The sequence below is a fragment of the Cynoglossus semilaevis genome, chromosome 11 (assembly GCF_000523025.1).
Source record: "Cynoglossus semilaevis isolate Cse_v1.0 chromosome 11, Cse_v1.0, whole genome shotgun sequence".
Classification (NCBI taxonomy): domain Eukaryota; kingdom Metazoa; phylum Chordata; class Actinopteri; order Pleuronectiformes; family Cynoglossidae; genus Cynoglossus; species Cynoglossus semilaevis.
This window is the reverse complement of record NC_024317.1, coordinates 12266850-12283754: the sequence shown is the minus strand read 5'-3', so window position 1 is coordinate 12283754 and position 16905 is coordinate 12266850. Positions and strand designations below refer to the sequence as shown.

Genomic DNA, 16905 nt, shown 5'->3' with positions numbered 1-16905 from the left:
CCGCTTCATATTCACTTTCCTGCTGGGTTGGAATGACTTTTCACTCACCTGGTCTCCAGGTTTGCCTCCCTCACCTGGGGGGCCAGGAGGTCCAGGAAGACCCTGTGTACAACAGGGTGACAGATACGCGTTAGGACACCGTAATAAATCTGATAAACCAAAAGCCGGCGGCGGGTTTGAGAACTCACCTGGAAGCCTGAGGGTCCAGGTTGTCCTTGTTCTCCTCTCTCTCCGGCAGAACCCTGCACAAATAAATTCACGACCACAGTTCACCCGCTGACACTACATCAGCTTAGACACAGGAGTTTGCACGGTCAGGACTGAAATCAAAACCGTTTTAACGTGAATGTTGAAAATGGCTCCTAAACCAGATGAGTTTGACTTTCGGGATTATTTCGCACTACATCAGCTTAGACACAGGAGTTTACATGGTAGGATTACCAACTATTTCATTGCAGTTCACGCAATACAGGAAGTCCTCAGTTTTTGACAAACCTTGTCGTACAGGGTTTCGTGGTTATGTCGCCATCTCCCGTATATTTATTAAGAAAGTCTTGCTCCATCCTTTAGCGTACGGCATTAAAACTCAACAACTAGAGTGGACAAATGCGTCGTCACCTGAAGCTCTATGCAGATGATGGCTTTGTTTACATTTACCCGTTGCTCTATTTGCTTTATTCTGTATGGTTTTTTGGGCAACTTCAAGCGTAAGTCAGACTCTTCCTATGTTTTATCACCTAGTTCCTAAGTCCTTGACTCCTAGATCACGCTGTAGGGAAGGAATACAATTCCAACATAAGTCAAGAACCCCCTGTATTATAGGTTGTTTTTAAGTGCAGCCCACAAGATGATGGAGATAATGTCACGTTCTTTAGCCACGTGAAGACACATGGAGGTGATCCGAGGTACGTACAGAAGGTCCAGGAGGTCCAGCAGGGCCGGTTTCTCCATCTTTGCCGGGAAGACCCTGAAAAAGGAGGAATACAATTTTAATAGTGGCCCAGAGGAATTAGAAAACAAGTGAGGTTTTCGCTTCTCGTGTGTGTGAGCAGGATGGCTGAGGTCATTGGGGGGGGGATCAGAGCAGCTACAGAATATCAAAAGGCAAATTGTTTATTATTTGAATGCGGAAGCTCCATGCTATGTCAAAGTTTGACATTTTGACAAATATGACCGTCCGAATCTGTCAGCACGTTTCAGTTATCTCCTTTACAAATGGTGACTCGTGTCTATCCGCGCACACTACCTTCTCAGTCGCTATGGTTCAATTATTCTTATCACTCCGTAACAGCATGGTTGACTTTGAAATGCCATTAAATGCTAACACGCGGGTATCTGCTAAATGTTTTTGGTGTATTTGCATTTAAAACAGATAAGGAGAATAAACTCACTCTCAGTCCAGGAGCTCCAGCCAATCCCTTCTCTCCAGCTTTGCCAGCTTCACCCTAATCACAAATAAAAAAGAAAATAAATAAAAAAAAAATCAAGGCTTGACAAAAAGGCCAGGTCTGATTAGCTCGGTCCTCTATTAGCATAATATTTTTAGCAGTACTCTGAAAGCAAATGGAAATGTGAGATTTTGAAACTCCACATCATGTCATGTATCTGTATCAATACTAACAGATGCTCCTTTGGGTCCAGGGAATCCCATGACACCAGGCTGTCCACGGGCTCCCTGTGGACCAGGTGGGCCGGGACGTCCGTCTTCACCGGAGCCTCCCTGTCGAAAAAATGAACAACACCACAAATGAAAGAAAGTTTGTATTTGAATATAGCGCGCTGAACGAAATGATTCAACCTGGTTTATTAAAGTGAAGACTAAATTCAGAAAACACATTTCACCTGTTTTAAATCTGCTAGTGGTCAGTAGAGCCTGTTTTAAAAACCAGGGGTTTTACTGTGAAGAGTTTTGACGTAAAAAAAAACATTTTTCCTGAACTTTCTACATTCACGAAACAGTTTGGACTCAGATCAGATGTTGAAACGAAAATTTTATTTTTTAACATTTTCATTAACGCCACCCGGAGTGTTAAGTGCAGGCTTTATAACTTGAATGTTTCTCTTAAACTTACAGAAGGTCCAACTTTCCCCTGAGGACCAGCGTCACCAGGGCTTCCGGTCAAACCCTACAGGAAAAGAAGGGTGAGAAACCAGATCCAAATGAGTCACCAGACTTGTCAGACACGTGCTGAAGAACCTCGGAAACATATGACAACCTGAGAAATTAAATTTGCACCTCGGATGTGCAAGAATTAACAACTCCCTCCCCCCCTCCGTCTTTGACGGAAATGACTAAGACTTGAAACCTGAATGGATGAGAGAGAATTTATGCACAAAGCTTCACAACAGATGCTTTCTTACTTATTTACTATAAAAAATTTACAGCATATATAAAATGATCAAACTACGTATTTAACATCTAGCTCATGTTAAAAAAAAAACTTGGTTTTCATTAGTTCCTAATCGTATTTTAATCGCTTTGTTGCACTGTGGGATTTTGCAATGTGTTACTGTTATTATAACAGTACATATATACAAGTGCACATCGGGCTATAAACCAAAGTCAAATCGAAACAACAAAATGGATTTTGTCTCCCTTCTCTTACAAACTCCACTTAGGATTGACAGTAATTTCTCTAGTGCATTTTTCAAAAGTGCTGTCAATAAAAAAAAACAAAAACATTGTTCTGCCTCTTAAGCGTTTCATGGAATAATGCTGAAACATTGCTTCCACTCCTGCCCGCTGCTCCAGTAAAGCCTGGTCTGATCAATCAGAGTCTGGCAACCTCAGTAAAAAAAACAAACAAAAACAAACCCACAGCTATCCAGATAAAGACTCTTAAATTTGTGCTTTATAATACTGTAATGTATGAGGGAAAAAAAATCCCATCAGACTGAGTTTAAGCCTCGCTCCCATCATACGAATGAACAACAGCTAACAAATGTGATGAACTGTGGAAACAAACTGCAGTCACAACACAAACCCACCCTGGCACCAGGCAGACCAGGCTCTCCAGGACGACCAGGGTCACCGTTGGCCCCCTTAGGGCCGCTGGCTCCAGAAGGTCCACGCTCACCGGGGGCTCCCTGGGGAAAAAAAGATTATAAAAATGAGAAATAATCATTCAGTTAGTCTTCCTACTCGGAACAATTCAAGTCACGACTCCCTTGACAAAAAAAAGTCTATCTTTGAATGATTGAAAATAATTTTATTTAACTGTTGGAGTGGACGTATACAACTTCATACAATGCGTTCTGTGGTAATTGTATGTGAAAGTAGAGTTAAGGAAGAGTTAGACGAATTGTTAATGATCTCTGTCGCCATCTAGTGGTCACATGGCGTAGTTACAATTATCACAACTGTCCAAGACATCTGGGTACATCCAAAAGAAACTGATTTATTTCTCCAACAGCTGAGTCTATTAGCTTAGAGCTACACTGACATAGCAGCGGCATAAACACTCACTTAACTTGTATTTATTTTTGTCTTGAGACCTGGTTAGGATATTTATTTATCATTTTTATTTATAACTTTAGATTTGCCTCTTATGTATCCTTCACACTTACACTTTTACTGCCATTTTTGTCATCATATTAACCTTGTTTGAATGTTTCTGGACTGTAGAAGTTTGTACGGTCATACAACGGTGAACATTTCATAATAAGAGTTTATTCAAGGACAGTCCTTGAATCTTCTTATAACAAAGTATTTTAAATTAAACTTGAAATTAACCAGTCTATTGATATTTGTTTTCAAACATTGTCACATATTTCTGCCGCGAGGTCGGCCTAGAGACACCAGGTCTACGTGTTGTCTATGAAAGCAGCAGTCTGTTGTCTGACAGTGGTCTATATAAAAAACTCTCGAAAAACTCTTCTCACCTTGGGTCCAGCCAAACCATCCTGACCTGGGAAACCACGGTTTCCTGGTGCGCCCTACGAAGACCACACAAATCAGACAAAGTCAGGCAAATGATCACTGGTATTTGTACTGAAATGAATCAAATAAAAGATACATACAATTTAAAAAAAAAAAAAAAAAAATTTAATTTTGACAACATATTTATACAGCTCAAAAGATGAACCAATGAAGCAATGTTGCATAACATCTTTTATATACTAAAAAGAGCAACAAACAAAGGAAGTTACTCACTCTCTCTCCGGGGGGACCGAGTGGTCCAGCAGAACCTGGTTCACCTCTTGGCCCTCTCTTACCCTCTTCTCCTTGGGGACCAGGTTGTCCCTGAGTTCCAGCTGGTCCCTAAAATACAACCAGAGACGAGTCAAAGTCAAAAGCTTCTAATCACCTGCCTGTGGATATTAGTACATTTTGTTTAATATAGTTTTATATACTGATGAGCTAATGAAAACTTACAATTTCTCCTTTAGGTCCAGCCTCTCCCTTGAATCCTGCAATACCTGGGTCTCCCTAAAGAGTACAGGATAAAGGTATATTACATGTTTGTTATTTTTCTAAGTGCCATTTTGCATTGTTTTACTGTTGTTCTCATAAGGTAAGGACGTACGGATGTTCCTTTGGGGCCGAGTGGTCCAGTTGCCCCCTGTGGCCCAGGAGGTCCACGTGGTCCAGGGAAACCAGGAGCACCAGCAATACCATGACCACCCTAGAGGAGAAAAGATAACAGCAGTGATCCCATTGGTCAGTTCATCTTACTGGATTAGCAGAGTCAAATTAACAGTAAAACGTTGACACTAAAAAAAAAAAATAAAAAAAAATAATACTTACAGCTGATCCTTTAGATCCAGGGATTCCATCAGTTCCAGGGTTTCCCTTTAAGGAGAAACACAAACGGAGCATTTCAGTAACCATAGCGACGGTCGTTCTTTATAGTTAATGAATAGTGAATTATTGTCTCTGCACTCACAGAAGCACCACTGGGTCCAGGTGATCCAGGGGTTCCAGACTCTCCCCGAGGTCCTTGAGCACCTTCAGGTCCACGAGCACCAGTAGGTCCAGCTTCTCCCTGGTCCACAACACAGCAGGATGTGAGGAAAGTAACAACTAACTGGATTTGCATGAAAATATTTTAAGGCATCTGAGCCTGTAATCATTATTGAGTCATAAAATCAAACTAGGATGGAATCAAAATTTAAAAAAAAAAAAAAATGAGGAAAAATCAAATCAAATTAAGGAACCTCAATTGTTACGTTAATGTGATGAAAATTTTTTGGACCAGCTGTAACTGATGCATTATTTTTTGGTTCTTATTGTAAAGGAAGAACAATCACAAAATCCAAATAATTAAGTGAGTCTTCTTATTAAAAACAAATATTTTCTCTAACAAAATCTGTACGGTATGAACTAATATTAAAGGATTTTGATATAAAATCATTTATCATCAGACAAAATGCATTAAAACCAGATGTTCAAAAGTACCAGTACCACCAACATTAATATAGAATATTACAGAATATTACACTACTTATTACTATCCACTAGAGGGAGCCCAAGTACCACTTGTGGTATGTGTGCCGCAGTTTGAGAACCACCAGAGCAGCAAGCCCCCAGTGTCTGTGTGAAATCTGAAGTGACTTCCATTAATCAGTGTTGCTCGACTTGAAATAACACCATTTGGGTTCAATGTTTTTTTTTTTTCTTTTTCTTTTTAATTTCGCTTCACAAACATTTGGTATTAAAAGCAAAATACCCCAGGTTGCTATAAAAATAGCTTCCGCCACTGGAGACGGTCACTATTTTTCACTCTCAATTCTAAATGCACAAAGGCCACACAATGAACACTTAGGATTTTGACTGCGATTTGTTTGTTATTGCTACATGGCGACGACAGCAGCCTGCTGTCTTCATGACGTGGCATTTTACAGTCTTTGAGTTTTGATGAAGCAGACAGACTTTATTCAAGAACTGGCTCATGTGGGTGTTTTTTTGAGACTCTGAGTGAAGAGTTAAATTCAGAAAAGGGAAGGAAAACTGCTTTTCATTAAGCTCATAAAATGAAGGTGGAGCTCCAAAAAAAACCCCAAAACTTTAGAGTCTTAACTTTAGTTGAGTTTCAGTGCTTTTCTGCACACAAACATTAAATCAAACTCTATGGACAAACCATATGGGCATAGATGAAGGAAACGTAGAATAAAAAACAGAAGAGAAGAGAAGAGACATGCCATATGTGATTTCTGCAAAAATCTTTCATGAGACCCAAAGAGGAAAAGCAAGCCCTTGAGCACAGACACAGTATGTGACTGCCTGCCATGCAGCAGAAATAAATCAGATGCAAAGCACAAAGGAAATAAGAACAGAGCAGCATGAAGGGGAGCGAGCGGCTGAGAAGGGAGAATATAACTCTTTGAAAAAGCTCTTCCTTTCCCATTTTCCAAACAGATGGAGGTTTAAAGCGCTCCTGAGTGAAGTGAAGCCACCTCTGATTTTCACTTGAGGATTTCAACTTGTCCTCCCTTTAGGCCCAGTTGCGGCCATTTACGAAACACACACCTTCTGACGATTCTTGATTCAAGAAACTTCTGCTGGTTTTCCAGTTTTTTGTTGTTCTTTTTTTACCAAGAAAGTCTGACTAAAGAAGGGATTTGTTCAGTTTTGTTGCTACAGAAGGAAAATAATTTAATCAATTTTCTTAAACACATCTATGTCAAAAGGGGGGAAAAAATAGACAGGGAGAGAGTAGCAACGACAAACTTACCTTTGCACCAGGGGACCCAGGGAAACCAGGAGCTCCAGAAGGACCGAGCGGGCCCTGCACACAGAAGAATACAGACTGTCATCTCAACTGTGCATCTTCAAAGACGTCGTTTAGGTACTATACTCAATTTGAAAACCAAATGATTCAGGTGAAATTGATGCGAACTCACCGGGGGACCGGCAGGTCCTGAAAGACCGTCATTACCACGAGCGCCCTAAAAAAATAGAACAAATTAGTGTTAGCTGAAAAAGTCAGCTGATCAGAAAAATATCTCTATAATAACCAAGTTAAGACTATACTATACGAGTCTGAAGGGTTAAACAGTTAAAGTTACTGAAATACCATACTACATAATATTTATATATTATTGGTAAAATGACACTCACTGCAGCTCCACTAGGTCCAGGACGGCCTCTCTCACCAGGCAGACCACGAGGTCCCTATGTAGGCAAGCAAAGGAAAAATCAACATATTGAACCAGCTTCTAATTATTATTATTTTTTTCTTTTTTTAATAAATAGGATTAACAAAGCCATAAGTCTCATCTCATCTCAAACACGCACCATAGGTCCGGGGGCACCGTTATCTCCAGGGGCACCAGATTCACCCTGAAAGATGAAGCATGCAGCTGTCAGTAGGGCAGTGTAAGATCAGATGCAGTAAAGGGCATTTAGTGAAAAAAAAAAAAAAAAAGGCTCTAATAATTGGACCATTCAAATTAATTTTTTTTTTAGCAGGTTTGTTAAAAATACTTCATCATCAAGATTCATATTAAACGTGATCATATGTAGGAATTCAGGATCATAGAGTCATTTTTTTTCAGACAATTCTTTGATTTGGATACAGTAGGACACAAGCGCGTGTCTAAAAAAACTGGAAATCCAGGAAGGTTTGTCATGATCTGGGTCACTGCTGATTGGTCAAATTGCATGACGTACAAGTTTGACAAGTAATTTCTTTCACTTTGTAAGAAACTAGTTATAATTTTGCAATCATATAATCAAATATAAAATCAATGTTCTTTTTGATTTGAATACAGACTAGACGTCCCATCGAGGAGAACACGATGTACCTTTGATCCGACAGCTCCAGTCTCTCCCTTTGCACCATCAAGACCTGAATATCCCTAATACACATACAAGTGTGACACGTTAAATTCTGAGTCCGTTTTGACAAACAACATCAACAGGGAATTTTTGAACAAGACCAAAACCAAACCACTTACTCTGTGTCCCTTGATGCCAGGCAGGCCAGGAGTTCCTGGGAATCCACGAGCTCCCTGTGACACAAGATATGAGATGATGCCCAGTGTACAGTGAAGGTAAAAAAAAAAAAGAAGTATCTGAAGTTTAAAATTGTCATTAACGAGTAAAAACGTCGATGTTTAAAGTGATAGATGTTTACGTGTAAATAATAAAATATAATAATAATGTGTTATCGTATCGTACCTGAGGTCCTGTAGGTCCGCGCTCGCCTGATTTTCCAGGTTTTCCTGCTTCACCCTGGACCGTAGTAAAAGAATGAGAAATGTTGAAAAGGTAAACTTTCATGACGGAAAAGTGTAACTTTGTCTATTTAACTTTGGTTTTGCAAAAAAAAAAATCCTGTCACGTATGCTAATGCTATGAAAATAGGCACCCCTAGTGGACAAAAGAGAAGTATCACGTCTGCTGCCATCGTGTGGAAAAAGGCATATATTACATGTTGAGGTCATCTATTTTATCTTTGAGAATTTACGGAATTATAATCTCTCTACAAACTGTGTATAATAATCAAGAAATGACAAAAGATCTTTGTGGCAAAACCTGGTTTAAATATCGCAGTAATAGCACATTAATGATTTGTGTGTGAGTTCAATCTGTGATTTCCACTTAAAATTAAAAACAAGTATAAACAAGTAACTAACTTACCAAATATAATATTAATGACTGGAAGGTTACAAATGAAACTAAAAAAGTTAAACAAGTAAGAATTTTTTTAAAAATTATAATGGAAACATGTAGACATTTTAATTTTATTTGTGTAAAAGTGTATTTTTCTACAAGTGGCTACAAAATATAAATTTTATTTGGATCAAAATGGACCTTTTAAAATGTTAGCTGTTTTACATTGTCCCAGTAGTTGAAAAAAGGCATCATTTACGCAAATTAAATATATATATATATATAAATATATTAATAAATATATATACATATATATATAGTACATATAGTACATATTACCCATTTTATGAGAATCAGACACAATTTCAAAAGACTGTCTAATGGGGTTCCAGGATTTATTTTTTTTTAGTATATATATATATATATATATATGTGGATTTATCATATTTTAATACACACTCACGTCTTCTCCAGGTTTCCCAGGAGGTCCAGAGGGGCCACGGGGTCCCATGGGGCCCTGTTTTGGTGAAGAGAAAGAATCCAAGGTGAGACACGGCTATGTAATCTAAACCTCTCTCTATTTCTACAAAGCTATGTTAATACGCTGATGAGTCGTCATCTTTTCCACATTGATTAATAACGAGTGACAAGTTTCAGAGGTGAAAGGTCTCCATTTGAGCCTTTAACATCTGAAAGGTTGTTTTTGTAATGCGGTTGATTTTAATTCCACCTAATGATGCACAGCCACAGGCTCTTCAAAGGAGAGGTCACCCAACATAATCTCTCCTCTCCACAGGAGCAGATTATAACAGCAGCGAGGAGACGCCGTGTTTTCTACCTGCTGGGGGTTTTCTAAAGACGGGGAGGGGGAGCGGGGTGAGTCTGAGTTTGGGACGCTACAGGAGGGCCAAATACTGGTAGAATAAGTACATTAATTAATAAGTACTGACCATGTCTGTGAGTACAAATCATGTGTGGTTTTTTTTTCTGTCTTTTTGATTTGTTTTGTTTTTTCCCCCCCTGATACTGACACCTGCAGAGAATACACTTCAAATCATGCGATGGTTGACGGAGAGGAATGTCTTCCCCACCGGACACTTACAGATTGTCCGGGCTCTCCTGCCTCTCCTGGGTTGCCCTGGAAACCTTGTGGACCCTGGGGGTGAGAAAACAACAGGTAGATTTTTTTTTTAATGTGAACAGTCGCTGAGGAAAGATTATGAACAATCTCAATTTTTGTATGTCTATTTACATATATTTATCTGAAAGGCACACATTTACCCAAACTATAATGAAATGTCCCTTTTGTCCTTATCTGTATTCTAGTGATATTTTTTGAAAAACATTTCCATGTTCAGCGCAAAAATCAAAACTTATCTGTATTCTAGTGATATTTTTTGGACAAAGCACAAAAGTCAACAGTCAAGGCCTCATTTCAAATCACAAAACTACAAACAAAACACACCGCTGTCTTTTTGACAGCATCATAAACTGCAGCTATTACATCAAAACCACCATCTAATCAGTAAACCGCTGTCGTCGACATTCAAGTCCAAGATCACCTGACTCCGTAAGTGAGTCGAGGCTGATCACACCATCAGGCTGAGACAAGTCAGCCATGCCAACAATGTAATAGCTCCCCTCTGAAAGACGACTACGGCGAGAGCTCAGCTGCAGACAGGAAGACACTAAGGTGGAGAGGTAAGGGGACGGGTCGGACGGGTTTGTGATCGGACAGTTAGGACGAGAGAATGTCAGGTGTTGTGCGCTGGAGCAAAGGAAAATGTCCTGCAGCTGAGGGACGACTGATAATGTATAAAACACTCATAAAGACTCATATTGACAGTAAACACAGGTGCACACGGTTTGTAGGTGACGTCCTGCTCGTGATGACGTTAAAACTCCAGCACTCAGGATCCTGTCAGCGGGGATCTAGTGCACAGGTGTGCTTCTGTAATGGGCTGCATGTGGAGTGCAGGAAGTACTCACAGGTGATCCAGAGGGGCCAGGTGGTCCTCTGGGTCCCATCGGGCCCTAGGGGGGAAAAATATGACAAGACAAACATCTGGGGTTTAGAAACATTCAAGGCTCATTTATCTCCATTCAGAACTGGGAAACAAACACACCTACTACGTTTTGTTTTGGTATTGGTCGATCGTATACTGCCAACTTGAAATATATCACACTTTGCCCTCGGGGCTAAACAAACAAAACTCATCTGCTGCACCTGTCAAATCTATAAATCCTCTCAAATTCCTCTGTTGTGTTCAGACTTTTCCCCACTCTTCCGACGAAACCCTCCTCTTTTTTTTTCTGCCAGCTTTATCCACATCGTTAGTATGTGTGTGTGTGTGTGTGTGTGTCTGGGTATTTGTGTGTGTATAAGGGGTATATCTAGTTGAAAGGTCGTCAGTAATGGCGGTTTGCACTCCGTAAACAGAAAGCTCCATAAACGCAACATGACTTCAGACTCTTTAAAATAAAATGAAAAAAACAAACAAGATTTTTTTTTTCTTTTATCTTTGTATTGAATTCAAGCTTTAGCCTCCAAATGACAACGACGTGTTATTGACTTAATTTTTTAAAAATATATAATTTTACCACCTCTGTGCTTTAATCTCCCCAGCGAGCACTTCTGGAGTCACATTCCAAACACTAATTTCTCCACGCACCACCTCAACTCATCGAGAGAAAATTACGTTCTGTGGAGGTGATGAGCCGAACCCTTTTTTTTTATACACACATGCGAGAAAGCTGCTTTTATAAAAGGGTTGGAATGCTTCATCAAATTTGCAGTGTTTACCAGGGTCATTTGTGTGTTCTCCTCGTTTCCTCTGCATCAGTCGGGCCTGCATTTCTGAACCTTCCTGGTTCTGCTTATATAAATCAGGGCCGGTGGCCAAAGAAAATGGGAGAATGAGGCACAGTGATCCTCAGGTGGGAATGAAAGTCACCTTTCAGCAGCTGTGGGGAAACCTTCCCCGCAGTGGCTGCAGGAGACTTATCAATGGGCCTCTGTATCTTCTGGACTTTAGAGTCGTATGTGTGTGTGTGTGTGTGTGTTGTTTTAGGGACATGCAGGAGTGCGTGTGCGCAAACCTTTCAGTGAGAGCGTTGTTTGGACGAGGCTGGACTGAGGTGTGTGTGTCGGTGGGCACGTGTTTGTATATGAATGAATCATACGCTTGATTTGTGATCGAAAGTCAGTCTGGTGTTTTCGTCCATTGCCGACACTCACACACACACATTGGATGCTTCAAAAAGCCCCAAGTGTTCAGCCTGTGTATGCTGAGACGTCAGTCAGTGGGAAAACACACACTGACAGCCAGCAGCACACATTCTGCTGCCGGCTGGGGGCTGTGATCATCTCCAGCCAGCTCACTGCCCCCTCACTCCTGGTGAGGTTTCTCCATCTTCCAAAGGTTTGAGACACGGCCAAGCCTGGTCTGTGGGCCTCTCTACAGAAATAGTATCCAGAGTTGCTCCTCACTGCATTCTGGGCATCCAGTCATAGCAGCACGTATGCGGCAGCAGTGGTCTTTTTTTCTTCTTCTTCTTCTTCTTCTTCTTCTTATAAATTACCCCTCTGTATTCCAAAGAGAGTGTTTATTTTCCTTGAGGCCACATTACTGTGTTGCTTCTTGTCCGCAGCACTCCAGGATTTTCTTTCTTTTTTTTTTTTTTCCTTCTTCCAAAACTATTAAGTAAAGAGCTGCGAGACGCATGTGACATACAGGTGATGGAATCACTCATCTGTGTGCTTTTCTCCCGGTCGTAATCATTTTAAGCCTCGCCTGATTGGCTGCTGTGTTTTTTCCCCCCAGTGCATTTCTTTAGAATTAACAGAACTTGCTGCGATTCTTGGTGTGAAGAAAATCTCAGAGCAGGTTTGAATTTTGTGCCTGGCTCTGCTCCCGATTCTTTCACATGTTTCCTCCATTTGGTAGATTAGTGTAAAATAGAAGAAGAATCAGGACATGGCAGCCGCAGCAGTGACTGGTGACATCATCACTTGCTCACCATTGGTCCTTGCATCACACCCATCTGTGCGCCGCCAGACTTCTCGTCAAATCCGCCAGCCATCTGAGCAGCAAAGTTCTATAAAAAAAAAAGAAGAAAAAAAAAAGCAGAATAAATAAAAGACACTTCTTTAAAACAAAACCCATATATTGTAACCAAGAGAGCCAAAAAGGGCCGTGAATTCTTCAAATTGCACTGGCATTACAACAGAGGTAGTGAATATGACTTTATATTCAAGTATGTTTACTGCCTTGTTAAACATGTCGGCGCAGATCGTCACAGAGTGAAAACTTCCATGTTTTTTACCACTCTGTTTACATGGGCTTTCGAGAGATTACCAGCCGATTTAGAGGCGTTCTATTTCTGCTGGTTAGAGGAGAAACGGTGAACGCCATGTGAACGTTATCATCTTGCAGTGTCTTCACAAAGACTCCTCTTGTCTCCTCACCCCCACCCCCAAACTGAAAAGTCCATTCCCTTCCCCTCTAACATAATACCTTCTGCCCTGCTGCCTCCCCCTCCCCAAACCTTATTGCCTCGTTTCTACCTTTCTCAGAGGCATTTGATCTGCTGCCTGCACACATTGGTGTCCGTCTGGCTCTACTTCTAGCCTTCAACGTCCTGAATATCCCAGATTTTTTTTCTCTTTTTTTTGATCAAACGTCCTGAATATCCCAGATTTTTTTTTTCTTTTTTTTTGATCAGAAACTCTGTCCATTCAACTAAACTGAACCCCCGACTGACCTTGTAAACTCCCTACTGCGAATACCAGTATACAACTCAACCTGCCATGGGATACTTACTCCTCCAAGGCCAGGGGGTCCATTTGGTCCTGGAGGTCCAGGTGGGCCGGGGTTTCCAGGTGTTCCAGGTTCCCCGTCTCTGCCACGGGGACCAGGGCTTCCCTGAAGAACAGTGAAATTCCTCAGTTAGTGCAAGAAAACAGAAGACAGTGCGTGATGGTTTACATACTGAGAAAATACTGCATGAGAGTACGGCAACAAAAACGACAAATTGAATTATAGGCAACTATTTTATTCACGAAGAGAGGGCAGATTGCAGGAAGAGAAATTGAAAGTACTGCTAATTGTTTAGTTAGTCATCAAAAAAAAAAAAAAATTCCTACACTACTATCACTGTCTGTCAGAAATTGATTTGTTCTCTTTGAGGTTGTGCTTCAAAAAGCCATTACAGTCACTGGCAGCAGTCAACTGCTGGACAACATTTTTAAAGAGCTACTGTTGACAGAAGCCCAGCTTCTCCACACACTGACAGTCAACAGTGCGATCTTGCATCAGGACAGAAATTCAGAAACGACACAGTGAGTTTGCTTTTGATTAAACAACAAAAGCAGAGTTACATTTTCAAGGTTTACTGGTCAAAACAGATGATATAATCCTTTCAGGGCTGCTGCAAAAAGTGATGATTTATCATCTCACATCAGACGACCCCACATACCTCTGTGCATGTAGTGACAAATTACGCTGCGAGGCGATAACGAACCAAGTATGTGCTGACACTCGTAGATCACATGAAGGACGAGTTCTTTAACTGGGTGTAAACTCAGGAGGAAGACGTGAGAGAAAAAGTTAACCACGAGGGGGAGACAACACTTGCTGTTTTATTTCTCACGCTTAATAAAACCAGTCGACCTTGTTCTGAGGATGTAATAATCGCCATTTTTAGTTTTTTTGTTACTCCCTCCATGATCCCACTGATGTTGTTGTTGCATTTATTTAACACGCAGTTTGTGTAACAGATACTTGTACAGTACCTGTCCTGGCCAAAACTCGTGTCCTATTGACATAAATCAGTGAATAACAAGATTAAAAACCGCTGGCCCTCCGGCTCTATCATGTCCAAGTGTTGCTGAATGAATGCGATGATCAAAGTCCTGGCTAACACAGTCAAAGTGATTTCCCACACTACGAGTAAGTTTGACGCCTGCAAGAGCAGCAGAGGTTTTACGTAATGACACGACGACAATCCGACATCTGTGAAACGGCCCAGACCACACAGCCTCTCACAGCTGCCCTGTGAGAGGCTGTCTGTCTGAGGACCAACTGCAAACTGCAGCAGGTACCTCCTTCTCCCCATCCCCCGACACTAACCCCAGAGATCAGAATAAGAAGGATGTGAAAGTGTGAGCCATGCTTTTTTTAACGCTTTGGGTGAAAAGCAGACCCTCATTTAAAATAATATTTAAAAAAAAAAAAATCAACTGACCTTCTCTCCCTTATCTCCTCTTGATCCACGGGGTCCTTGCTCTCCTGGTGGGCCCTGTAGAGTGATGGACAGTGAAGTAGAGTCAGAGATCTAAGGTATTGGCTACTGTTGGAACTTGTGACATTGGGACAAACTTGCAATTTAGACATCTGTAAAAAAAAACAAACCCAAATCTATTAAAAAGATGTTTAAATCCATAAAGAAGTGTTTACCATTGGTCCATGTGGTCCTCTTGGTCCTACAACCTGTGCACAGAGACAACATATTAAGATTATTAGTATGCAAAGCTATGGCAGCATCAGTCAAAACTGTGAATCATCCTGGGACTGCTGCATTGCAGCATCAGTCAAAACTGTGAATCATCTCGAAAAGTTTTCACCCTTAAATTCTAAAATCCTGGGACTGCTGCATGAAAGTCTGCTCAAAGTGACTACAAATGACATTTCAGTGCAAACAAGGACTAAAAGCATTAATGTCTTTTCCGTCAGAGCAGACTTTCAATTGCTAATCTCTGCATCTCTGCACAGTTTAAAAAAAAAAATCATACAATAAACAATGCTCCTTATTTCTGGCCATGAACTTTCAGTCCCTCTGATGGTAAAGCATTTCCAGGTGTGGTGGCAGGATAAGAGTTCACTCAGTTTTTTTTCCCTCTATTTCCATCTATGGAGGGTTGTATAGAGGCACGTGCGTGGACAGGAAGTCAGCTACCTACTCTGTCTTTCTCAGGCTGGTATTCTACATTCTACACTGAATTTCCTGTTTGACTGTGTTATCAGATTAGGGGGTTTCTTTCACCCACCCAACATATTTTACTCGTGTGTATAACTTTAAAATGTAAGGATTTTTTTTTGGTCAAATTTCGAATCAAAACACGTTGTTTCTGTAGATATTTTTGGTGTCAACTTACATCAGTGATGTCTCCAGGTTCACCTTTCTGACCCTAGCATTGGAAAAGGAATATTAATAACACCTCAAAGTAAACATCAACATGGTTTCCGTTCTGTGTTTCTCATCCATACTTTGTAAATGTTAACGATGAATTACTTTGTTTACTCATATTCGTGTTCTCACCTTAGCTCCTGGTACTCCTGTGAGGTGATTATGGCAGGTAGAGGGGGGGGAAACAGAGTTTCAAAGTTAGTGACTATAGTCAGAAGGAACTGATTTACCCATACATGTCCACAATCCCTATCAGTCCTTTTGGACTGTCCTAAAATAAATCAGCGAAGACCACCACCAGGCGTCACTCGTGGAACCAAATAAAAGCCCATCTTAGATCAACCGATGTTGACTAAATCACCATCTTAGGAGCTAAAGCTGGGTTAAAGCAGGAAGTGTACAGGAGCAAGCATTAGTAGTAGTATGTGTACGAGGAATTTATTTTTCATTATGACGTATATACGTATGTGAGGTATGGGTCAAGCTAAAGCTTCTATTAATGGTTAAGTAGCAAAATGAATGATTTAGGATGTAAGAATGGAATGTGATGATCCGTTATATTAACCCAGGTTTATTATCATCATATATATTTTGCAAAAACAACTGTGATCCAATTATAATATTATTAACATTTTTCCCCCCTTGTAAACCAAATTCAATGACCCAAATTAGCTAAGCATTTGCTAAGGAACAATGATAATAAAAAGCATGCACTGCGAGTAAAGTGACACGTCTGATTTCATTTGATGCTTCTCTGCATTTGTCATCATGTCTTTTCAGAGCTGACCAACCAGGCCCATGTTTATCAGAAACCCAGGTCACCTTTACCTTTAAAGGTAAGAGGGGGAGAGGTACAAATACTTCAGAGGAAAACGCCTGACCGTGGCCAAAGCGTCATTGCTTTTTCTTGCCATCAAATCGGAGAGAAATCCATAGGGAGGATATCAAGTAGAAAAGTGAGTCTGCGTCTGCTCCACTGAGGTATTTTCCTAATGACTCCCATATGTTCTCACGAATGGAGTATTCACAAGAAGGGGGCCAAGGTGAGCCAGCTCCAGAAAAACAATGACAATGAGGTAGCATTTCTCTGAAATATGGCCAGAGGTGTCACTCTTGTCATTTCCTATCATTTGTTTGCTTCGGGGATGGAGACCAGTATT

General features: G+C 40.7%; 1 protein-coding gene and 1 long non-coding RNA gene across 3 annotated transcripts in view; one reads left to right on the top strand and one right to left on the bottom strand.

Moving 5' to 3' along the window:
• The window catches only part of LOC112487767 (uncharacterized), a 4737-nt gene extending 2472 nt beyond the window's left edge, over window positions 1-2265 (top strand). The window contains exon 3 of one of the 2 annotated variants that reach the window (XR_003051176.1): window positions 2075-2265. This is a non-coding gene — a long non-coding RNA (uncharacterized LOC112487767). Of the gene's footprint in view, window positions 1-1641; window positions 1758-2074 lie in introns of those variants that run through there. The other variant, XR_003051175.1, reaches the window with a different exon arrangement.
• The window catches only part of col2a1b (collagen, type II, alpha 1b), a 35115-nt gene that overhangs the window by 13971 nt on the left and 4239 nt on the right, over window positions 1-16905 (bottom strand). The window contains exons 2-30 of the mRNA XM_008320609.2: window positions 15878-15894; window positions 15714-15746; window positions 15016-15048; window positions 14804-14857; window positions 13381-13482; window positions 12578-12655; window positions 10547-10591; window positions 9660-9713; window positions 9021-9074; window positions 8123-8176; window positions 7900-7953; window positions 7747-7800; window positions 7238-7282; window positions 7061-7114; window positions 6844-6888; window positions 6675-6728; window positions 4887-4985; window positions 4748-4792; window positions 4527-4625; window positions 4376-4429; window positions 4154-4261; window positions 3883-3936; window positions 2989-3087; window positions 2073-2126; window positions 1622-1720; window positions 1392-1445; window positions 914-967; window positions 189-242; window positions 49-102 (exon numbers count right to left, since the gene is read on the bottom strand). Of these exons, the coding sequence (XP_008318831.1) occupies window positions 49-102; window positions 189-242; window positions 914-967; window positions 1392-1445; window positions 1622-1720; window positions 2073-2126; window positions 2989-3087; window positions 3883-3936; window positions 4154-4261; window positions 4376-4429; window positions 4527-4625; window positions 4748-4792; window positions 4887-4985; window positions 6675-6728; window positions 6844-6888; window positions 7061-7114; window positions 7238-7282; window positions 7747-7800; window positions 7900-7953; window positions 8123-8176; window positions 9021-9074; window positions 9660-9713; window positions 10547-10591; window positions 12578-12655; window positions 13381-13482; window positions 14804-14857; window positions 15016-15048; window positions 15714-15746; window positions 15878-15894 (1757 nt within the window). The remainder of the gene's footprint in view (window positions 1-48; window positions 103-188; window positions 243-913; window positions 968-1391; window positions 1446-1621; window positions 1721-2072; window positions 2127-2988; window positions 3088-3882; window positions 3937-4153; window positions 4262-4375; window positions 4430-4526; window positions 4626-4747; window positions 4793-4886; window positions 4986-6674; window positions 6729-6843; window positions 6889-7060; window positions 7115-7237; window positions 7283-7746; window positions 7801-7899; window positions 7954-8122; window positions 8177-9020; window positions 9075-9659; window positions 9714-10546; window positions 10592-12577; window positions 12656-13380; window positions 13483-14803; window positions 14858-15015; window positions 15049-15713; window positions 15747-15877; window positions 15895-16905) is intronic.